Source organism: Strix uralensis, chromosome 1 (genome assembly GCF_047716275.1).
Source record: "Strix uralensis isolate ZFMK-TIS-50842 chromosome 1, bStrUra1, whole genome shotgun sequence".
Classification (NCBI taxonomy): domain Eukaryota; kingdom Metazoa; phylum Chordata; class Aves; order Strigiformes; family Strigidae; genus Strix; species Strix uralensis.
Window position 1 is genome coordinate 122238133 of NC_133972.1, and position 21643 is coordinate 122259775.

Consider the following 21643-nt stretch of genomic DNA (forward strand, 5'->3'; position numbering starts at 1 on the left):
AAGCTAGAGATATCATAAAGTTACAAGTCTAGAAGAACATTGGAAACCCATGAAAAAGTTATAAGGCAGATAGTGTTTGTCATTAATGTCAGGAAGAACAATTTTTCAAAATAAAAAAATTTACACATCTGTCTGAGTTCACTCAGTTCCCTTCTTCCTTCTTTCCTGAACTGTTGCCCTTCAGAGAAGTAAACATTATTTTGAATTACCTTGGGATTGCCTTCACTGAAACACAAGCAAAGATTTGGGTTTGGGTTTTTTTGTTACACAGGATTGTAACTTTCTCAAGAACTTTAAATAATATGTTTATATAGCAATTAGGGAAGAAACACAGGTCTCCCTTACAACTTGTCGTCTGAAATAAAATTTACAAATTTCCACTTGTAGCTATAGATTTATATTATGCCTTCTGCCTCTTAATTAAAATGTCTTTTACTACCTGGGATTTTCTCTCCATCAAAGCACATAAAGTTTGTTGTGAAACCTTCTGATTTTTTAATTTATTCTTCTGGATAAGAACAGCAATTCAAGCCTCTCACTGTAAACCTCAATGCCCTGACAAGACTTGTAGCAATGAGCCTGAAATGCCTGGTATGACTTGAGTCCTCCGTCTGTAGATGTGGAATCTGAGGAGCCCCTGGCCTCATGGCAACTCCCTCCCCTATGTGCTGATCTGCAGCCAGAGACCCTAAAACTCTATGGCTCCATTAAAAAATATTTTCCAAATATTTAGTTTTCCATGATTTTGTAAGATATCAAGAAAAGGATTATAGCAAGGAGTTTCAGGAAGATTCTTATTATTGCAGGCATTATTACTGCTATTATTATTGTAACCGTACCAACATGTTTAATGCTTTGTTAGGGGGTGGTCTAATAAATTTCCAAGACATAAAAAAATGGCAGGTTGATACAAGGCATATGTACACCTTACAGATTTAGTAGGTTAATGCTTTTAATGGATTTGTCAACTGCTGTATTTCCATGATTGTAGTACAGTTTTCACCTACTTAACACAGTGATTGCATTGACACTAGGAAGGCAGTGTAGGTGCTATGTAGGTAGGTAGTATGTCTGTGTGTTATACTCCTGGCTAGTCACTTACCCTGTCTGTGACTACAGTGCTCTGGATGTCCTTCTGCATAGCCTTTCCTCACTTGTAACAAGCAGATTTGATTCAGCAGTTTCCAGTGTTTGTCAAGACAGTGTAAATTTGCTTATTGTTTTATTAGGAGGGAAAACACAAAATGCCTTCATCAACCACACTTCCACCTCTATGCAGGAAACTTCTCGTACTATTTTATGGAATAAAAATTTCCTCTCTAGATACAGGTGAATATTAAGCAGGGGAAAATCGCAGAAATTGTGGTGGTATTAGGTGGAAAAAGTCCATCTATCAGGGCTGTTTGCTCCTTACATTATACAGCCATTGCGCATTGGCACAACCATGTGAAAAATGTTCTGATTGCCTGAGGAATTCATTCTAAGTCTGCTTTTTATCCAGGAAATTGGATGCTGGTGAGGTTTTTATAAGCCAGGGTATGGGAAGAGCTCAGGAGTTGGAGATACTGCAGGACACAGAGAAGACAGGAGAGAGGGAAAATGGGAAAACAGAATGAGAAAACTGGAAGATGGTAGCTGCGTTGAGTCACGGTCCTTCCTCTTAGCCTAGAGATCCAGCTTCACAGAGGAAAACATCCATTTTGAAAAGATAAGATTCAGGAAAAGGAGGCAGACACTGAGGTGGGTTGGGGGAGGTTGGTTATGTTGGAGGATGGAAACAGAATTTATTGTCTCTGCCATCAAGTCTGCAATATTTCTGAGGAAAAAGCCCTACTTTTAGAAAGTGGTTTTAGAAGGGCAGTGAAGTAAAAAATAAATCATAGCCCTGCCAGTCCCTCTCCTTTGGAGGTAATTTAATGCTGTGTCTCCATTTGGCCAAGGGGAGTAAGGCAGCACACTTCCAGAGGAGCAGTGTTTATACCTGGACATAATTTCTCTCCTGTAGTTGAACGGGTAGCCTCAGGAGACTAGGAATGCATTTACAGCCAGTGGATTTGTGACTGTGAGCTATGTTCGATGCGGTGCCTGCAGGGATCCTTTCTTCTCTGTTCGGTGTTGGTATCTCAGCCAGGCAGTCTTGATATCATCATGGAAAAAGCTAGTCAGAAGTGGCAATTTGCACTCACAGACATAATTAAATTAGTAGAGCAGGCTTCCATATCCATACTATGTTTTCTGCACTCATTTTTTTCTGTGAGGTCCTACTATGTTCTTCCCCATGGCCATCTTCATTTTTGGAGTCACGTTCCAAATAAGGAGCCTATGTAACTGCTAAGTACCCAGCACAAATAGAAACACCTTCACCTCTTCTTTTATGTGCACACAAGTCTTTTAAATTACAAATAATGTCCTCAGATAGACTTTTCAGTTGGAAAAGAGGCAATTTTTATTAGAATGCTTCTTAACAAAGGCAAAAGAATCCTTACCACTAAATCCAGTGAAGGGTGGATAAAGGTCTATATATTAATTTGAGACATCAAATCTTGATTAACTTTTTTCAAATCTGTAAATGTCAGCATTTCATTGCAGCTTTCCAGCTGGAACATGTAACAAAGCCTGTAGATACAGATACATCTGCATTTTAATGCTAACAAATCACAGTCCTTTCTCAAACTTTGCTTTTCCACATGAAGTTGAGCATACCTGTTGGGCATACTTGTTCATAGCCTGTAGGCAATTATTTTTTTCCTGCTGAAAGCCTCATCAAAAGTAGCTCTGTATTTTTCCCTAACGGAAAAGGATAAATACAGTTTTTATGCCATCAAATATGGTTGAAACTTTATTTTGTTCTTCTCCACTAGGTAGTGGAGGAGACAAAAATACCTGATGAATGAGAAGGGCATGCGGTATGCTCCTGACTGCCTAGTGAAAAATGTTTTAGATTCATATGAGTTACAAGAGTTTAAAAGCACACTTTGCAGAGTCATGGGATTTTATAATGTGCTTAAACGAATGACCTGTCTCAACCACATTAGGGGTGCATGTGCGCACGTATGTACCCGCACAGAAACTTAAGCAGAACAGATGGTTGCCGAGTATTCCCATTTAACTTGTGAAGGCACATAAAAAAAGTTTAATTTCTGTAGGTAGCTGGAATAACATTTGCTGCAGCATCAGTGAATACAGAAATGTTGCCTCATTGTGCGTGGCTGGAGTCTTCATTTGGCTAGGACGAGCTTTTCTTGTGTTGTAAAACAGTGATCCGATGTTTTTAGCATTGTCCTTAACATAATGTTAAAAATTGCAGAAGTTAGTAAAACAAAGGTTGAAAGCTTCCCATGAAGAGAATGGGTTTTCCACCTGTGCTCTGGATGACTTCACCACGTCCGCGGTGAGTCACTCTGCAGTACAGGTGTTGCTGCCGGCAGTATCGGCACCTACCACGCTCACAGCCCTGGACGAGATCATGTTGCCCTCTTAAAGAAATATATATCAAAATCCACAAAGCATGGAGTTACTATTTTTCCTACCTACCAGTTAATGTAACACCATTACTAGGGTCACTAACACCTAAATACTGTGTTATAAAAACAGAGAATGTTAAGGCAAATACACACTTTAAGTGTGTTACCTTTTTGATCCTTGCAGTTGAATGTAGTTTGAATTAAGACTAAAAATTGTGTACATTAATCATTAAATTACACCATCTTAATTAGGAGCTATGTTTCCTTGGGAAGCTTGTTTATTTCAGAATGGAGTGCCTGGACTTAGACAGAAATGGCATTACTTCACCAGCTGGCATAACTCTGAAGGACAGATCCCTTCTGTGACTTTGCTAATGCTTTGATCACTCTAGTTTTAATTAGGTCATTGAATGGAATATCCTCAGGTTGTCTTAGGAGGCTGTTGCACAAACCAAAGATCTAGCTTTGATCTCCCTATAGATCTGGCTATATACCTTCGTGTGAGTCAGTCTAAATTCTTCTCTATTGGGATACAGTTTGAGAGACGCTCTTTGCTGTGATGTATCATGGCTGTCTTGCCTGTCATTGAACAGGTCTTTAATTCATACATAACTTTTATCTTCTTTTAACTGTTCTAGTTTTCCTCTCATCTTCTGAACAGCCTAATTAGATTTTTGAGTTTAGTTCCAGAGACGTGCACTGAGTGATCCCTTGCTTGATTTTCAGTAACTGAGGATAGACACATCTCGCTTGTTCCAGACAGTTATTTAAAAGCACCAGCACTTACTGTTTTTTGTTCTGGTTTGAGTTAAGATCTAGACATGTCTTTAAATCTAATAGTCTGTGGGATGTTGGACCCTCTGGTAGTGTGATATTCTTACCACATTGCTATGGCTGCACCTTAAACTGTTGCAAATCCATTATTTTTCTTAAAATTTACCACACTGGTCCTTCAGTCCTGTTCATAATATTTGCCTAACATACAGTTCAGATACTCAGCAGTCTTTGCTTAGCCTGTGTTGTGGTTGGGCTTTTTGTATCCTTTCAATTAAGATATTTAGTGTTTAATCACAGTAGGACATTGTTTGGTAATACTATATAATTAAACGGTGATGGTTGTTGAAGTGTATAATTAGGATTTCTGACAAGTCATTGTGAATCTCTGGTCTACTGTGAAGAAGAACAAAGCCAGAGAGAAAATGCTGGCTGGGTTATATAAATAAGTGAGAGATGATGGTCAGGCTGAAAATGAGGGTTCTCCCCTCCTATAATGAAAGGGTTTGTGTACATTACATAGAATAAAGTATTTCTTAAGCTGAAAGCTTTCCAGAGATAATAGTGTTGGCCCTCTGAGGCTCTTTATTATGTCAGATGTGGGATTTGGATTTACAGGAAGCGGCTGCTGCCTCCGACAGACTCAGTCTGGTGGAGAAGAATTTGCCCGGCCTCCTCTGCATGGAGAGCTTTAGGCTGCAACCTGCAGATCATCAAGGGTGGGGTTTTTCCAAGGTGTCCCAAAGAAGGAAAGCCCCCATTTCCACAGAAATCCCCTGGACTTTTGGGACAAAGTGCCTCCCTCCAGCTTCAGGGACGAGGGACATGGTGACCCCTACCAGCCCCTGCCCCAGCCCCAGCATTGCCCCCTCAGTGGTGAGAACAGCTTTTCGGGGGCAGGATTATGAATAATCATGTAAATGCTGGATTATTCTATTGTCTTAAGTCTTAAGGAACAACTCCTCCACACTTCTCTTTTTTTAACAGTCTAGGAATATGCTGTTCTCCTAAAATGCAAACTGAAAGTCTCTTGTAATTAGATAGCTGCAAGAATCACAGAATCATAGAATAGTTTGGGTTGGAAGGGACCTTTAAAGGTCATCTAGTCCAACCCTCCGGCAATGAGCAGGGACATCTCCAACTAGATCAGGTTGCTCAGAGCCCAGTCCAACCCGATCTTGAATGTTTCCAGGGAGGGGGCATCTACCACCTCTCTGGGCAACCTGTTCCAGTGTTTCACAACCGGCATCATAAAAAATTTCTTCCTTATATCTAGTCTGAATCTACCCTACTTTGGTTTAAAACTATTACCTCTTGTCCTATCGCAACAGGCCCTGCTCAAAAGTTTGTCCCCATCTTTCTTATAGGTCCCCTTTAAGTACTGTAAGGTTGCAGTAAGGTCTCCCTGGAGCCTTCTTTTCTCCAGGCTGAACAACCCCAACTGTCTCAGGCTGTCTTTATAGGAGAGGTGTTTCATCCGTCTGCTCATCTTCATGGTCCTCCTCTGGACCTGCTCGAGCAGATCCATGTCTTTCCTGTACTGGGAGCCCCAGAGCTGGATGCAGTACTATGGGTGGGGTCTCACCAGAGCAGAGCAGAGGAGAAGAATCACCCTTCTCAACCTACTGGCCACACTTCTGGTGCAGCCCAGGATATGGTTGGCTTTCTGGGCTGCAAGCACACCATTTCCAGCTCATGTCCAGCTTTTCATACATCAGCACCTCAAGTCCTTCCCTGCAGGGCTGCTCTCAATCCCTTCATCTCCCAGCCTGTATTGATACCGGGGATTGACCCAGCCCAGGTGCAGGACCGTGCACTTGGAAAGAAAGGGGCACCAACATGAAGAAGAAATCCCACAGTGTGACGCTTAGGATAAAATTACAGGTACTGGCATCACTGGCAGGAGTCACACAGATCTTTTGAGGCATAAATTCTCAGAACAGGCTTTTGAGGTGTGTTTTTTCCTCCCTGGAGGTTATTCATACAAGCTGCTTGCTATGTAACGGGGCGATCAGGTTATGCAGGACACTGCAGAAATCTGTGAGGATGGAGTGGCTTGGGGTTGGTCCATTTATTTATTAAATTATGAAGAAAGAAGCTCTGTGTCTTGCAGTGTTTACTTGAAATATATAGTGGCTGTTCCGTCCTCTGTCTTGCTGCCATGTTTCATGATTTTCCACCTGGCATAGGAAAACTGGCACAAGTTAGGTGAGTACATACCTACCGCTTAGATTTCAAGTTTCGCTGCTTTAATTGCTTCCTAGTAAATAAACAGAAACTTTTTCAAAGTAAGCATAGCTTGCATTTATCCCCATTTGATTACAAAACCAGAAGCAAAACTAGTAAATTCTAGAACAAATGACAGCGGTTTTGCGCTAAATTTTTTTTCCAATGGCATTGTAAAAATCTGAGAATGAAGTTAAGCCGGCTGTTGCAATCCACCTGCCCACAAGCCAGCACTGCACCACCTGGGCAAGCAGGACCACTGCCATAGCAGAGACAGGGCTTGCGAAGACTGTGGATGTGGGAGGAAGCCTTGCACTCACGTTCCCCCTAGGGCCAAGTGAAAGGGAAATCATGGCAAGAGACTGAGCGAGGAGTGAAGAAGGGGGTGACAGCGGACACAATTTGGTAGTATCACCCCTGTTTTATAATGTACAATAAACGGCCTTGGTTTGCCTGGTCAAGAGCTCTTCCCCACAAAGCCCTGGGGATGGATGGGCACACGTGAGGGAGCTGTGACATGAGGAACTGCTCAGTTTGAATGAAGGCAGGAGCATGGCTCTCCCAAACCAGGCACTTCACAACTGCAACCTAAGGGCTCGGTGCTCTCCTGCAGACCGGTCATGCAATAACCATGACGTTTGCTCTTTTAACCACACTTACCCTCAGGAATGGTTGTCCAGTAGCATTTAGGTCACAGAGCCAGAGAGGGGCTGTGGCACTGTGCAGCGGCTGGAGGGGCAGCTGCTCAGAGCAGCCCTGGTACATGCTGTGCTTCTCACGGCTGCAGCCTCATGCTAAATGTCCATCCAATTACTTGGGGATGGGCATGGACCTTTATGCATTAGCTAGGAAAAATGTAGGGCGTCTATTTGCACTTAGCTCAAGTAATAGCCTTTATAATGTAAGAATATACTCTAAACTGAAGGAAGGAGATTTATCTCAAAACAGTAACTTTAAAAAAGCATGATCCAGTCTCAGTTTTTGTCATTTATAACCATTATAAAGAATGATTGCTTTCTGAGGTGGGGTTAGTCATATGGAGCCATCAAATCGTGTTTTGCTGATTGCAATGAAACCATTCATGGAGGATCAGAGGAATTGTTTTCATGAAGGTTAATAACCTGTGACACAGAAGAGAAGACAAAAATTTCACTTTGAATTTTGTGGCTGGATGGATCTAGAAATCTCAAAGCTATACAAAGTTTATTATTGGCAAAGATATGTCTGCTTTTGATTTGAGTGTGCTAATTGTGCTTTTGTGTCAGTACAAAAGCTTCTCTGTAAAAAATATATACACACGTATTTTTCTATATATTTGAACATAAATATGTGTGTGTGTATGCTTATATGCCTGAATTTTAAAATCCTCTCTGTCCTAAGAGACAGACTTACTTTCCTAATGGCTAGGCGTGCAACTACCATTTTACACTTGGGTGCCTTAATTTAAGCACTTACAGCCAGGTTGTTCAAGGTATTTCGTTATTTAAACCTAGAGGTGGGTTCCTCATGGGATCATCTACTTTTGCTTAGTAAGATAGGCACCCACTGGGAGCTTGTTGTAATTCTACATGATTAAGTACCTCTCAGTATTTGATTCCTACCTATATCTTGAATTATAGAATCATAGAATGGTTTGGGTCAGAAGAGACCTTAAAGATCATTTAGTTCCAACCCCGCTTCCATGCGGGGACCTTCCCATGACCACGGGGTTGGAATTAGGTGGATGTAGTTTGCCTAGGCCCCTTTAAATATAAGTATTAGATCTACTGTTCATCAATTTTGAAAACATTAGCTATGAGAAATTTATCATTTGAAGGCTGTAAACTAGGTTTGCAGTCTTCCTTCTGAAATTCAAGGTATGTTATCTCTTTTCAATGAATCACACTGAGGAAAACCCCTCTTAACTAATATATGTATTTTCGTTTCCTGTACTACATTTCTTCAGTCATCTTGTCAGTACATTTTTTGTCTGGGTTACAAAGAGAACCTTGCATCTATGTTAAAACTGATCTGCTAGCAGAAATATTATGAAGCCACCTAAGATCCTGCAGCAAGAGCCAAGAAAAGGACACAAAGGCAAATACTTTTAAAGAAATTATTCAGCAAAAAAAATATGTGTGCATGTCATATTCGAGTGTTCTAAGACATGCTCCTGAAGCGTAATATAGATGAGGAATCAAGCATTTTGTAAGGTGGTTAGTCCATGTCAAAGAGCAAAGATATTTAGCCTCCCATTAAAAAACACAGAACAACAACAACAACAAAACAACAAAAAACCCCAGCTCCTCCCCCAGCAAAACCTCTGCTTATCTGGAGCCCAAAAGGAATCTGCAGATGTATACCCCCTGTGTGAGAACAAAGTCTTCAGTCACTGGAATGCAATGCTATAAAAACAAATACTACAAAGCCTGGTAACAGGGGGATGTCTCACTTGCATATTTTTTTGTGACCATCTTGGTTTGCAGAGAAGGGGGTCCCCAAAGCATGTGAGCCAGCAGGATCTCTTTGTACTAGGTCTCTGTCTGTTTGGCCAGATGTCTTCCCAACAGTGAGATAGAAAAACCAGACCTCTTATTAAAATAAGTCAGGGAAAGGAATGGAAAAAAGCATGTGTCCAGCGAAACGAGGCACATTGTGTCCCATCTGATATTTATTAAACATTGATCAAATCAGCAATGAGAAATGCACATCATGCGGAAGTGACCCTGGCTCCCTGGGTTTGGAAGTTAGTGACAAATGTCTGGGAGCAGACCAACATTGAAAACACGTGTACACAGAGAGGAGCGTGCTGCACTAGGAGCAACAATAACAAACGGAGAAGAGCTGACTTCAGCTGAGAACCCCCTTTTGCAGTTTTTACATATGTTCTATTGATGGAATGGGCATGTAGGGTCTTTCCCTGTACATACACTCTACAGCTTTCTAGATGAGAGGTTACACATCTCCTGGAAGAACACTGCATTTTATGTAAACCATGAAAGCAAGCAGTCGAGTGGGTAAAATTGGGGAAATTTTGTCAAATTAAAACCCAAGCACGGTCTTCTTCAAGCACTGACTCAGCTTTTGTGATAAACCTGTATGATTTTATGCCAGCCTGCTGGGTTTTGTGTAATCACAATGAGCGTTTGAAATCATCTCCCATCTGTTGTTGCTTAATGTTTTGGCTATCACATCCTTTCAGAGCAACCCTTCAATAAAAATAAATGTCCACACAGTGCAGACTAAATGCATCTCCTCTATCAGAGCAATCTTATTTGGGCTTGGTCCTTAAACAGAGTAGTGGGTAAGAGCAACAGGGCAAGTTGAAGTCAGGCTCCATACTTGAGGAGGTTGTGGAGCCCCAATTACACTGTGATTCATCCTTATACAGAGAGGGTTGCATTCCTGGATTTTACCTTTGCTCATAGCCTGGATTATTTAGCTGCACAAAAAGACATCAGAATGAGTCTTCCAGACCTTTACTTCCAAGTACCTCTATCTTTAGTAATTTTTATATGGTTAGTGAACTAGAAAGTCAGCTGTTAGTAGCAACAGAGTTAAGAGCTATGTATTTGCAATAAAAAGTAGATTTAATAGCTCTGAAAGACTTTACTGTGTCCATCTCTAGGCAAAGGAAAACAAAAGAGCCTGTTAGAGCTTTTTACTCCAGCCCTGGACCTGGGACATGTTAGATGAGGGCAGCGGGCGTTCGATGGCAGTCAGATGCAGTTTTAAGCTGACAGGCAGAAAGCGCCGGCAGGCAATGCGATACACACTTCCAGCCCAGCTTAGTTAATGGAATCACTCTAGCCTGTATGATCGCTTTAGTACACTGTGTTTATGTTATTGATACCAACAGCGCTGGACTGTTAAAGGATGGGAAGGTCTGGCTTTTGTTGGGGTGCTGTTCTGATGTCAGTTTGAAATACGCTGGAAGTAAAAGTTCCGAAAAGCCAAAGTGCTGTTTTATTGAACCAGCGATAGAGAGGACTGAGACAAGTGAAACAAGATCCTTGTGAAGCACTGGAACGTACATGATGCTAGATGCTGAACTGCAATATATCCAGTGACATCGGTGAGGTTTCAGCTCATTACACTACACAGGAAGCCAGAGTATGGTGACAGAAAGCAGGTCATGTCATAAAATGACTAATCTTAATATGAGACTGTAATCAAGTGAAACTTTTCTATGTGCAGTTGCTGTCAAAGGTTTTGTTTTTATTTCTGCCTTTCTCTGTGCTTTGTACCTCTGCAGTCTATCAGTCTTCCCAGTTATGGATCTGGTCCTGCTTCCATTAACATTAAAATAGAGAGGATCAAACTTTCTGGTATTTGTGTATTTAGAAGGTGAATGTGATGTGCTTTTTGCCCCAAGCTTCCTGTGTTTTTTGATATGTGAGTTGTTCAAAGACTTACAGGATTGGAATCTGAATTTTAAACACTTTGGAGGAGGTACTTTGCATTCAGTGCACAGGGACTCATTGAGCCCATTAGTACCAGCTAACAGCAGCAAGATGGTGTTCCAGACACTACAAGTTCCCACTGTGTAACAATATAAGGACATAGAGTGTATTATCAGTAAGTTCACAGATAACACCAAGTTAAGCGGGAGTGTCAATCTGCATGAAGATAGGGAGGCTCTACAGAGAGACTTGGATAGACTGGATTGGTGGGCCAACGTTAACGGGATGAGCTTAAACAAGGCCAAGTGCCAGGTCCTGCACTTGGGCCACAACAACCCCATGCATCGCTACAGGCTTGGGGAGGTGTGGCTGGAGAGCTGTCTGGAAGAAAAGGATCTGGGGGTTCTAATGGACAAGCAGCTGAACATGAGCCAGCAGTGTGCCCAGGTGGCCAAGAAAGCCAAGGGCATCCTGGCTTGTATTAGAAATAGTGTGACCAGCAGAAGTAGGGAGGTGATAGTCCCCCTGTACTCTGCAGCGGTGAGGCCACACCTTGAGTATTGTGTCCAGTTTTGGGCACCTCAATACGAGAGAGATATCGAGGTGCTGGAGCGAGTGCAGAGGAGGGCAACGAAGCTGGTGAAGGACCTGGAGAACAAATCCTATGAGGAGCGATTGAAGGAGCTGGGACTGTTTAGTTTGAGGAGGAGAAGGCTGAGGGGAGACCTCATCACTCTCTACAACTACCTGAAAGGACACTGTAGAGAGGTTGGTGCTGGTCTCTTCTCACAGGTAATTAGCACTAAAACAAGAGGGAATGGCTTTAAACTGCAACAGGGGAGGTTTAGACTGGACATTAGGAAAAAATTTTTCACAGAAAGAGTGGTCAGACAGTGGAATACGCTGCCCAGGGAGGGGGTGGAGTCACCATCCCTGGATGTGTTTAAGGGTCATTTGGATGAGATGCTCAGGGATATGGTGTAGGGGAGAACTTTGCAGAGTAGGGCTGATGGTTGGACTCGATGATCCAAAGGGTCTTTTCCAATCTGAATGATTCTGTGATTCTGTGAATATCAGTTTCTGAATACCTACTGCAAACCTTTAGAAAATTGCACTTTTCCTGTCCAGCTTTTTCAGCAAGCAGAGCTTCCCCATTAGCAAACTCCTTGAGACTGTCAACCAAACAAAGAAAACCAGCCCACACATCAGGATCCATAAGCAAACTTGGCTATGAATTATGGACCCTTCACCTTTTCTTTTGTGGTGCAGGAGTTATCTGCTCTCCAAACCCAAGTCACCAATAAATGGGCTATGCAACTGCCTGTCTCTGTGCCAGCTCCCTTCCTCCCCACCTACACAGGCAGGAGAGAAGCCTTTCTCCTCTGGAGTTTCTGTTCTTGGATATGATCTGTTCTTGGATTATGCTTACAAGTCTTCATTTCATTTTCCCCTAATGTTCCTGTTCCTGAAAAACGAACTGATCTTATGCCTATACCCTAAGGAACTCAAATCTATTACACCGCTTTCATCACATGGCAACAGAACATGATGTCACTGCTGAAAAGTTTAGAAAAAACATGAGATGACATAATGTGGAAAGTGGGCTGACCTGTGAGAGGTGCATTTCTGCCTTAGTCACGGCTAGTAGATGTGCAGAGGGAATTAAGGAAAATGCCTTGTCAAATAAACTTTGTATAAATCCTCTTCCTGAGTTGCTCCAATATGATAATCCCTCCTTCAAGTACTGCGGGCTTAAGGAAGTCACTGGAAAATGCTGTTCTTTGACAGAGAAATACAGTTGACTTAACTTGATATGTCAGTCACCCATCCTCCATGAACCCAGGGGAGGTGGCCCATGCTTTTCTCTTAAAAAATGAAAAATAAAAAACCACTCAGCAGAAGGTCATGAGTTGGGAAAAGCAAAATCAGCTGTGGGTTAGGCCTTGGGGGAAATATAAGTTACTCATAAAAAGCTATGGAGCAAGTTTTGATTAGTTAAGTAATCTGGTACGTAGAATTTATTAGAGCTTAAAGCTTTCCTGTGGGACTCCCCTAATAGTACACAAACAGAGTAAAATATCAAAGAAATGCATTTTCTGACAGACACAGAAAGCTACATTAATCCTGGCCTTAACGCACATCGGAAGGACGAATAAATCCCATGCATTCATTCAAGCATAGTGGTCCAGTTTTCATTTTTTTACACATTTGTGTTTCTGATGAATATCTTGGTAACTTAGTCAATGCTTCCAACACTGTTGAGCTGTTGCTGAGGAGCACGTAGAAAAAAGAGGAATATTGCTTCCCTAATAGACTCAAAGATACCAAACCATTCTGCAAAATGCTCAAATATAAAATAGTAAAGGCCTCTTTTCTGTCATCAACTTAAGGCCCTTTTTCTTAAACTTGTCCACAAGGGGAAATTCACCAGCATTTTTCTGTTGGTATAGATGTACCACTAGCTTTACCAGTATAGCACCCCTTTTTTTTCTGTGGAAATAGCATTCTCTGAAAAAAAGAAAAAAGGCGCTCTCATTATGGAAAGAAAGTGTTCACACCATTTATGGTAGTGGTTACAAAGCAGGACCTGTACTCCTATCAGGTTTTCACAATGCTGTTTTATTTATGTATTTTCCTTCTGATGGAGCATTTACTGTCTCCTATTGCCCCTGTAGGGTGACTGAATGCTAAGAAAGAGGTGCTGCAGTGTGATGCTTGGCAGAGGAGATGCTAATAAACATTTGACTTCCAAAGCTCAACATAGTCTTGTTAGCACAATCAGAAAATAGTCCTGTCTCTCAGGAAAGCTACAGGTTTTCCAGTGAAGCAGAACCTACTTCTCTTCTATATGCTAAAGTCCCAAAGTGATTGTATCACTAAGCTGATGCTTTAACCACCGTGGAGGCTATTCTGGCAAAATAGGCAGACAGGCACCCATATATCATCTGCTTACATAAATAATTTGTTCTGTAGAAAATAGAGGAGGGGAAATGTGGAGATAAAACCTGCAATGTGTTCTTTGCCATTGTTTTAAAATTCTTAAAATCTTCTTTTGCAGGTATTCAGGAGGGGACTCAATGTACCAAATGTAAAAATAACTGGGCACTGAAGTTTTCCATCATCTTATTATATATTTTATGTGCCCTGTTAACAATCACAGTAGCCATTCTGGGATACAAAGGTATGTATGCATCGAGCCCAACATTTCACTTTCAGCCAACCATCCAAGTGTGTTTCCACTTATTAGATAGACAGGCAGTTTATCACATTCCACCTTAAATATCAATACCTTGGCATACACACATAACAACACGCATAACCAAACTGCAACTTTAGATTTTCACTTTCAAACAGTTATGAAGTTTTGAAACTAGATTAGACATTTGAAAGAAAAGAAAAAAGTTAGAACAAAATGATCGTTCTTCCTTCAGACTCAACGCTCTGTAACATGTGCTATACCTTGATTTCACTCAGCTCTTTTACATATATTGCACCTTTCCAGAATAAATGTCCTTCTTAGGGGGAGAGCCAGGAATAGTCTTACTAATATAATATTTAGCACAGAAACAAAGTGTAGGATCAATATTCCTTTGAAATATATGGAAGAAAGATTGAACCAGGAGGTGCCAATGTATTGAGTTATCTACAATTATTTTGATGAACAAAGATGCTTAGGTGTTTTTGACAGTAATTTCAAAGATTCTGGTAGTTGGGCAACCAGTAATGGAGAAAATTTCATTTGTGCAAGTCATTGGTAGGGCACATTAGAAAGCATGGCTTAAAATTTCCATACATCCTCAGCACTAATTAACTATAGCCACTGAGGCACTCTTATGAATATTTTGATGTGTCTGCTTGTTGTGCAGTCACAGCTATAAGTTAAATAAATAAGATGTGAGTTTCTGATAAGAAAAAGAAAGTGAATAACATCATTGTGAGTATTCTAACAGGACATGGCAGCATGTTGCGGAGAAAACCAAACTAGCTTTAAATTAGCTGCTTGAGTATGGCTCTGAGAGTAGCTTCAAAACCCCTCCAAGAAGCTGGGTAAATATTCATGTGATTAGCATGCAGTGCGTCCTGTGCCGCCAACAGCTGCGCTCATAGCAGAGCTGACATCACCTCTGGTCCTTTGCCAGCAAAAGAAAAGGAAATTGTAAAAATAGAAAGGGATAAATACTTATTTAAGAGCATTTGGTACAGTTTTGAGTGGGAAGAAAATTAAAACTTCTTGGTTTAGATGGAAGATTTAGCCAGGAAGATGAGAGAATGTGAAGGACAGATATAGACACGCAGCTATTCCTTTTTCATGATAAAGCAGAGTGTCGGAAATTGAAATCAATGTAAAGAAATGCAGTACATATATAATTGGTCAGACATTCTCCTGAAGAATATGTAACTGGTCTCTGGAAGTCAGATTCTGAGGAAAAAAAAACACTTTCCAGGATTCAAAAACTTGATCTATAAAGATAAAATCATTTGGTTATATGGACTAGGGAAGGACAAACTTAGGCCTTCTGCAGATATAAATCTGAAGAGATCTGCTTACAGCAGATGAGGATGGGATCCTTCCAGGCTATAAACCACCCACTAAACACCTGGGATTTAGCAGAATTTTCCTCAACAGAGTTTTATACAAGGCTGTCAGTTCTGGGGCTCACCAGAAGACTCAGACCTCACTTGGCATCAGAAACAGTGTGTCAAGTTGGAGGGACCATTGCTCTGTATCTTACTTTGGCAAATATTTGTTCATGTGTGTGTAGGAAGCAATAGCAATAAGGAAACTGTCCAAAAGATCTCTGTGGGAGAGGGCATTTCTCTTCCTCGTTTCAATCCACAGTTTTCAAGCTTCTTTCTCCATGAGGGCCTCTAGCCCCATCTTTTCCTCAGGCTTTGCTCTCATCTTGAAGTCCCATTCTTGCTACACTCATTTCTAAACCTCCTTCTTGTACTGAGTAGTTATTGGTGCCTGACCAGGGACTAGGCTTTCTGTCATAGCAGTACCAAGCCACATCTATCCAGGGCAAGCACAAAAGAATTTCCTCTCCCACAAAAAAGTGGCAGAAAAATCATAGGAAGGTGGATAATGAACATCCTCCTCACAGACCTTAAGACATGTTGGTGACCACTGCTCCACCACTCACCGACTTGGTAACTGCTCCATCTGAATGCCAAGGAAAAGAGGCATACACTGGAGAAAAGTCTTGTTTAGTCCAAGGTATCCCTTCTGTAATGCCAAGCAGCAAATGGTCATATGTCAGGCATTAATTTCGCCCTTTGTACCTGCATCTTAAGAGCTTCGTCTCCACAGTGCCTAAGCGCTAATTTGCTGGGAAAACATGAGTTAGATAAAACCCCAGCTGACGGTACATATTCAAAGGAATTATTGCAATATTTTTGATCGTTGAGAAGGAATTAGGCCTTAAAGGAAGAACAAAACTCAAAATAAAATTTTATAGAGCTCTTGAACTCTCCTCTCTGCATCAGTTTGGCTTGTCTTTTTTATTGCAGTATTACACTGAAAGAAGGAATTCTGCTGGCATCAGGGATTCTTTCAGTCTCTTAGCTAAGTTTCCATTAAATTTGCCTCCCACACTTATGTTTATAAAGCCCAAAACTACTTTTAAAACTTTAATTTCCTACGTGGTATTTAGATATCCTGTGTGATTTAAAACGTTAAAACTACTAATCAGTGGATTAAATGTGGCAGGCAAAAAAATAGCTCAATGGGAGGCAAAGTCAATATAGAACAAACCTCCAAACTGGTGGTAAAAATTACATAGTAGGTTGGAGAAACCTGAAACCAAAACATGAATTAAACATCAAGATCATGAAGGAATAACAAGCTGAGTTTACTATTAGTTTGCTTTGAGAAGACATATTAAATTATTGTTAAAAACATTAATAAAGCAATCTGTAGTTTTTTACACATACTTTCTTAAATTAAATGCAAAATACTAAGTTATAATTTCTCTGGCACCAGCCAGTGTCGGATTAGTTTATTGAAGGTGAATGATCTTCCTGTGAGTCACTCCAGTGAGGAAAGCTAACATGCTTTCAGCTTGAATTTCTAGTAGTTCTCATTCTCTGGTCTGTCCTTCTTTTTAAGTTTCTAATGCCCACCATGACTTTCATCTACTTCTTTTTATCTGTCTCCTAGACAGTTTGCCTGCCATTACCTAGGGCCAACACATCCTGGTGAGATGGCACATATTCTCCCTGCTTCTGAAATTGTGGCTCAGATGCAGTCCTCACTGTTCTGGTCAGCAACTACTTGAAATTTTGGCTTCTTTTGGAGGGTCTTTACCACATTTTCCACAGTGACCTTGTCAGAAAATGAGATTACAATCTAGAGGGATCTGACCAAGCTGAGATTTAAGGTGAAGCTGTCCAAAACCAAGCTTAAGGCATAGACAGACTTTGCATTTTTGAGAGCAGAGACTGTTGGGAGCAGCAGAGTGGCCTTCATAAGGGATATTATAGTTGGTCTGCCTGTTTTGCTTTTGCCTTTTTCTGGAGGAGATGGGAATTGGCTGTTCAAGCCCGGGGCACTCCACAGAGGTTGACTTCCACTCCTGAGTGCTCCACATGCTCACCTACCACTGAAGGTTCCATCTAGAGATGGTGGTGGGAGCTACTGCCAGGGAAAGAAAGGCATTCCCAATAATAAGATATCCATTCATATGACCCCTTTTGACAAGAGGAGCAAAACCTACTTTGTCCATGTTGCTCTACTCATTCTCCCCAGAGTTCCTCCTTTCCACTTGCAGGGCAGTAGCAAAAAAGAAAATAAGCTACAACTTGCCTGGGGAAGGAGTTTGGGCAGGACATCAACTCCCCCAGGCCCATGATTTGTTTGACCATGGAGGCTAAGATCCTGCCCCTGTATAAAGCAAATACACGCATTGGTTTGTCTATGGAATGACAAAATTCATCTTAGCCTGCATCACTGGGAATCCTTGAGCTAACCCTGTAGTTCATGTTTGCAGAGACCTCTATTGTTTCTGCTGCTGGAGCTAGGTGGTTTGAACTTGGCTCTGGCTTCTCTCCTCTACACTTCACATGACAGGACTGACTTGCCCTCTGAGGGGAAACAGAATTAAAATAAAGGAAATGGTTTGCCTGATATAGCTAATTCTGCACTTCATATCAGTTAATCTGGGTAAGTCATCACCAGTTGAGAGTCAAATAAATAGACAAAAATCAGTACCTTGTGTATTTGAAAGTGGCCTTCTTTTTCCAGCCACTCTAAACCAGCATCTTCCAGCTAAGTGTTATATGAACCTTCCCGATCCAGGGCTGCTGTCTGGCATCCAGTTACACACTAGAATAAAAAGCTGTTATGTTCTGTAGGAGACAAGCTGCTGGGGACTGCAAGACCTTTTAACAGTGCTCATTAGTGATCTTTCAGACACAGTCCAGGCACGGCCTTCCCACATATCATGGCTAATTGTCAATAATACCGGTAAGGCTTCTGATTAAAGTCTTGCTTCAATAAATTTTTGGGGTGTTCCACACAAAGAATGTCCATAGTTACAGACCAGCTTCAGTTTTTTTAGTGTGGGGTGGGTGTTTGGTTTTTTTTTTACTTTTGGCCATGAAAATACCATATGCTGTTGTATCTTTAATTCCATCCAGTCTCATCTGCAGTAGTAGCCAGTACAGGCTACTACATAGTGATAGGATTTCTACTGTTTCCATTTGCTTTGGACTCTTCAGGGGAATATTTTAACCCAAGTTTCCAGTGTTAGATTTCATTCAACCATAAAAACATTCTTCTTGTTGTGGACAGTATAAAATCTCAGTTTTACAAACTTCAGACCTGAAGTACAAACTGGCATTCATTTGAATAGCAAAGGGAAGAAACTACATTTTCTTTTCATTATTGATAATAGATATTTATTTGCCAAGCGTATTGCATGACTGGATAAAACAGGTGAATATTACACTAAATCTGAATTAACAAGACCCATAGGTGATGTGACATTGCTAGTCCAGCACAGGTCCGTCAGAAACACTTGGAGTAGGCCTGCTTTCTAAATCCAGATGCTTTCACGAGGTCCTCTCTGAGTGCCCAGAGTGAACCACGTCCTTCACATTGACTATCCATAAACAAAGCAGAACACCACAGGTTGAACAAGGAGCTGCCTAGAGCTAGCCAGAAGGAAAAGCCAAATATGGTCCCCACGCTTACTGCATGTGATGCATAGGCATATACATACATCAGTGGAGTGTCAGAAGTAACTGAAGGACCTTTGCTGATCTGCATTCCAGACTGGAAGACAGTTGGGCAGGACAAACAGGGAATCAACTCTGGCTTCATTTAGGAAAAATGGCATACAGCATTTTGCTAAGTAACTTTAATGGGCAGAAGAACCGGTGAAAAATATTGGGGGGAAGGAAATTCTTTCTATAGCAGAAGGTACTGAGCAATGGTCCCCCTGAAAAAGCAAAGCCATCACTGTAGCCTGGATCTGGTGTTTAGGAAGCAATCTGCCATCTTCTCAAATACAGAAAGCCACACTCTGACTCTATCTTTGCATGCACAGTAGAGTCTCTGTTTTACTGACTTCTTAGCAGTATAGAAAGGAGCAGGCAGGTAATTCACCAGAGGTATCTCTGAAAACCTTGAGACTTTTTCTCTGTTGTAACTCCATTCACCTCAGTGCAATTGCACCAGAGATAATCTTGGTCTGCTTTTTCTTCTGTTGGTTTTGGGGAAGCAATTAAAAGCCTACTGTGTAACTGCTATACCCGGAGTCAGAAGAACAAGGGCAAAAGTTAATGAAGAAGGAGCACTTGGTGGACTACACTTTAAAGGTCTGGGATTCTTATGGTTGCTCATGAGCAGCAAAAGATCCCCTAAATTTCCACCTCTAATAAAAAACCAAATCTTTACATAACAGCAACTTCTATGAGGCTATTTCCTAGCTGCAGGTTATGAATTAGCAGTACCCATTACCCCACACAGGTTTACAGAACTGGCTTCACTATCTCAAGACATAGGAAGCACTTTATTTCTTGTGTTTGAAAGAGGGAGCTGGGACAGTAACTTGTGTAGCCTCTCCTAGGGTTGTTCAGATCCATTCTGCTCCCAGTGTAGGAAAAGGGCTAAATAATCTTCTGAGGAGAAGGCATTTCTGCCCCTGGTTGTGGCTTGAATGCAAAAGCCTATTAGGCAAGGTTTGGTGTGGAAGCTGAAGGCTGCCTCTAACCTTGCAAGCATTTCATATTTTTGCCACTTGAAGCCACCTCAGACTCTTTATTTGTTGCTCTGCTTTTTCCATTTCCATATCAATTCCATCAAATAATGATATTGTCTCAGTGATAAGAAAATGACTCAGACATTGAAAAATAAATAGCACATCAGCCATAAATCTGCACTTGCTGAATGACCGTGCTTTCAGTCTTAATGAGGCAGAATGGTTTCAAAACTTTTAAGTGATCCGTACCATTATCAAAATGTTTAAAAGTTGATCCCCAAAACATTTAGTAATTGCATCTTCAAATTGCTATCTCAGTCCAAAGTTTGCTATCCAGTTGGCAATTTTTAATGATTCAAAGGCACAGCGAGGGGAAAAAAAAAAAAAAAAAAAAAAAAGTTTCTTTTAAAGGAGAAATGGCTCATAACAAAATAAAAGGAAGTCTTCTCTCATGCATCTGAGCCTTTAGCAATCAGTCTGCCTTTGCCACACAGCACTGTGCTTGGAGCATGGAAATACTGTTAAAAGAAAAGGACTTAGTACACAAGGAAGATCCACAGAGACAGATTTCCTTGTTCAGGAGGGAGATTGCTCATGAGCAAAGAAATGTTTGGGGACTTGAGAGATGGAAAAACTGGAAGAATGCTGGGTCCCACCAGCAGATAGGAGCTCATCCTTCCAACATTTCACAGAGCAACAGCAGAGTTTAGTGACAAGCAAGGCAGTTTTAAGGTGGTTTCTTTTTTTTGTTTAATGGTAGTGGTGTTTTCTTGGTTTGCTTTATTGTTTATAGACTTTTTTCATAATTTCACTTTTCTTCTTTCCATAACATACTGTTTTCTTTCCCCTAGTTGTAGAAAAAATGGACAATGTGACAGGTGGTCTGGAAACATCCCACAGAAGGTATACAGAAAAGCTTACAGAGGTGGAGAGTGGTCTGAAGAAATTAGGTAATCTACACACAAGCAAAGCCCCTTTGTATTATGGCTTTGGGGTGTTCTCCTGGCAGATAGCATCAGGAATTTGTCTGAAAAATCTCTGGCTATGACAAGATACAGCACTTACTTCTATTCCAATTTCTCAAGTATTTGGGAAAGCGCTTAAAAATAGTTAAGATCAGATCTACTTAGGACAGCATTTTAAGCATAGTTCAATATTTACAGTTCCCACTGAAGTCACTCTGAAATCATTTATACTAAAATAAACAGACACTTGAAGGTTGTCCTCAGGAGAGAGTCTTCTCTGAGGCAGAGATGTAAAACATAACAGAAGCTGTTCCACAGCACAAGAGATTCTAGATAAAATGAAAATCTGTCACCCAGTCATCTTGATGCTGTTCTAGCAATTAATATTAAAAACTGAAGGCCATTTTAAGGGGTGCCCAAATAATCAGCTGTTCAAACCTCTTATGTCTGAGGCAAGTTGATTACTTCCATAAAATATTTCTTAATCATCTCAGGGAATACAGGACACAAGGTTGTTATGAGTTCAGGTGTCCCAAGTGCTATCACAGTTCTAAATTTACAGGAAGACAGAAAAAGATCATGGATAAGGATTCTACTCACTAAATGTACATTTTTACCTTTCTTCCTTG

The 21643-nt window shown here is 41.0% G+C and overlaps 1 protein-coding gene across 1 annotated transcript in view; it reads left to right on the forward strand.

Moving 5' to 3' along the window:
- Positions 1-21643, forward strand: part of COLEC12 (collectin subfamily member 12) — a 106065-nt gene that overhangs the window by 70198 nt on the left and 14224 nt on the right. Inside the window, exons 3-4 of the mRNA XM_074879121.1 lie at positions 13905-14027; positions 20901-20999. Coding sequence (XP_074735222.1) covers positions 13905-14027; positions 20901-20999 — 222 coding nt within the window. The remainder of the gene's footprint in view (positions 1-13904; positions 14028-20900; positions 21000-21643) is intronic.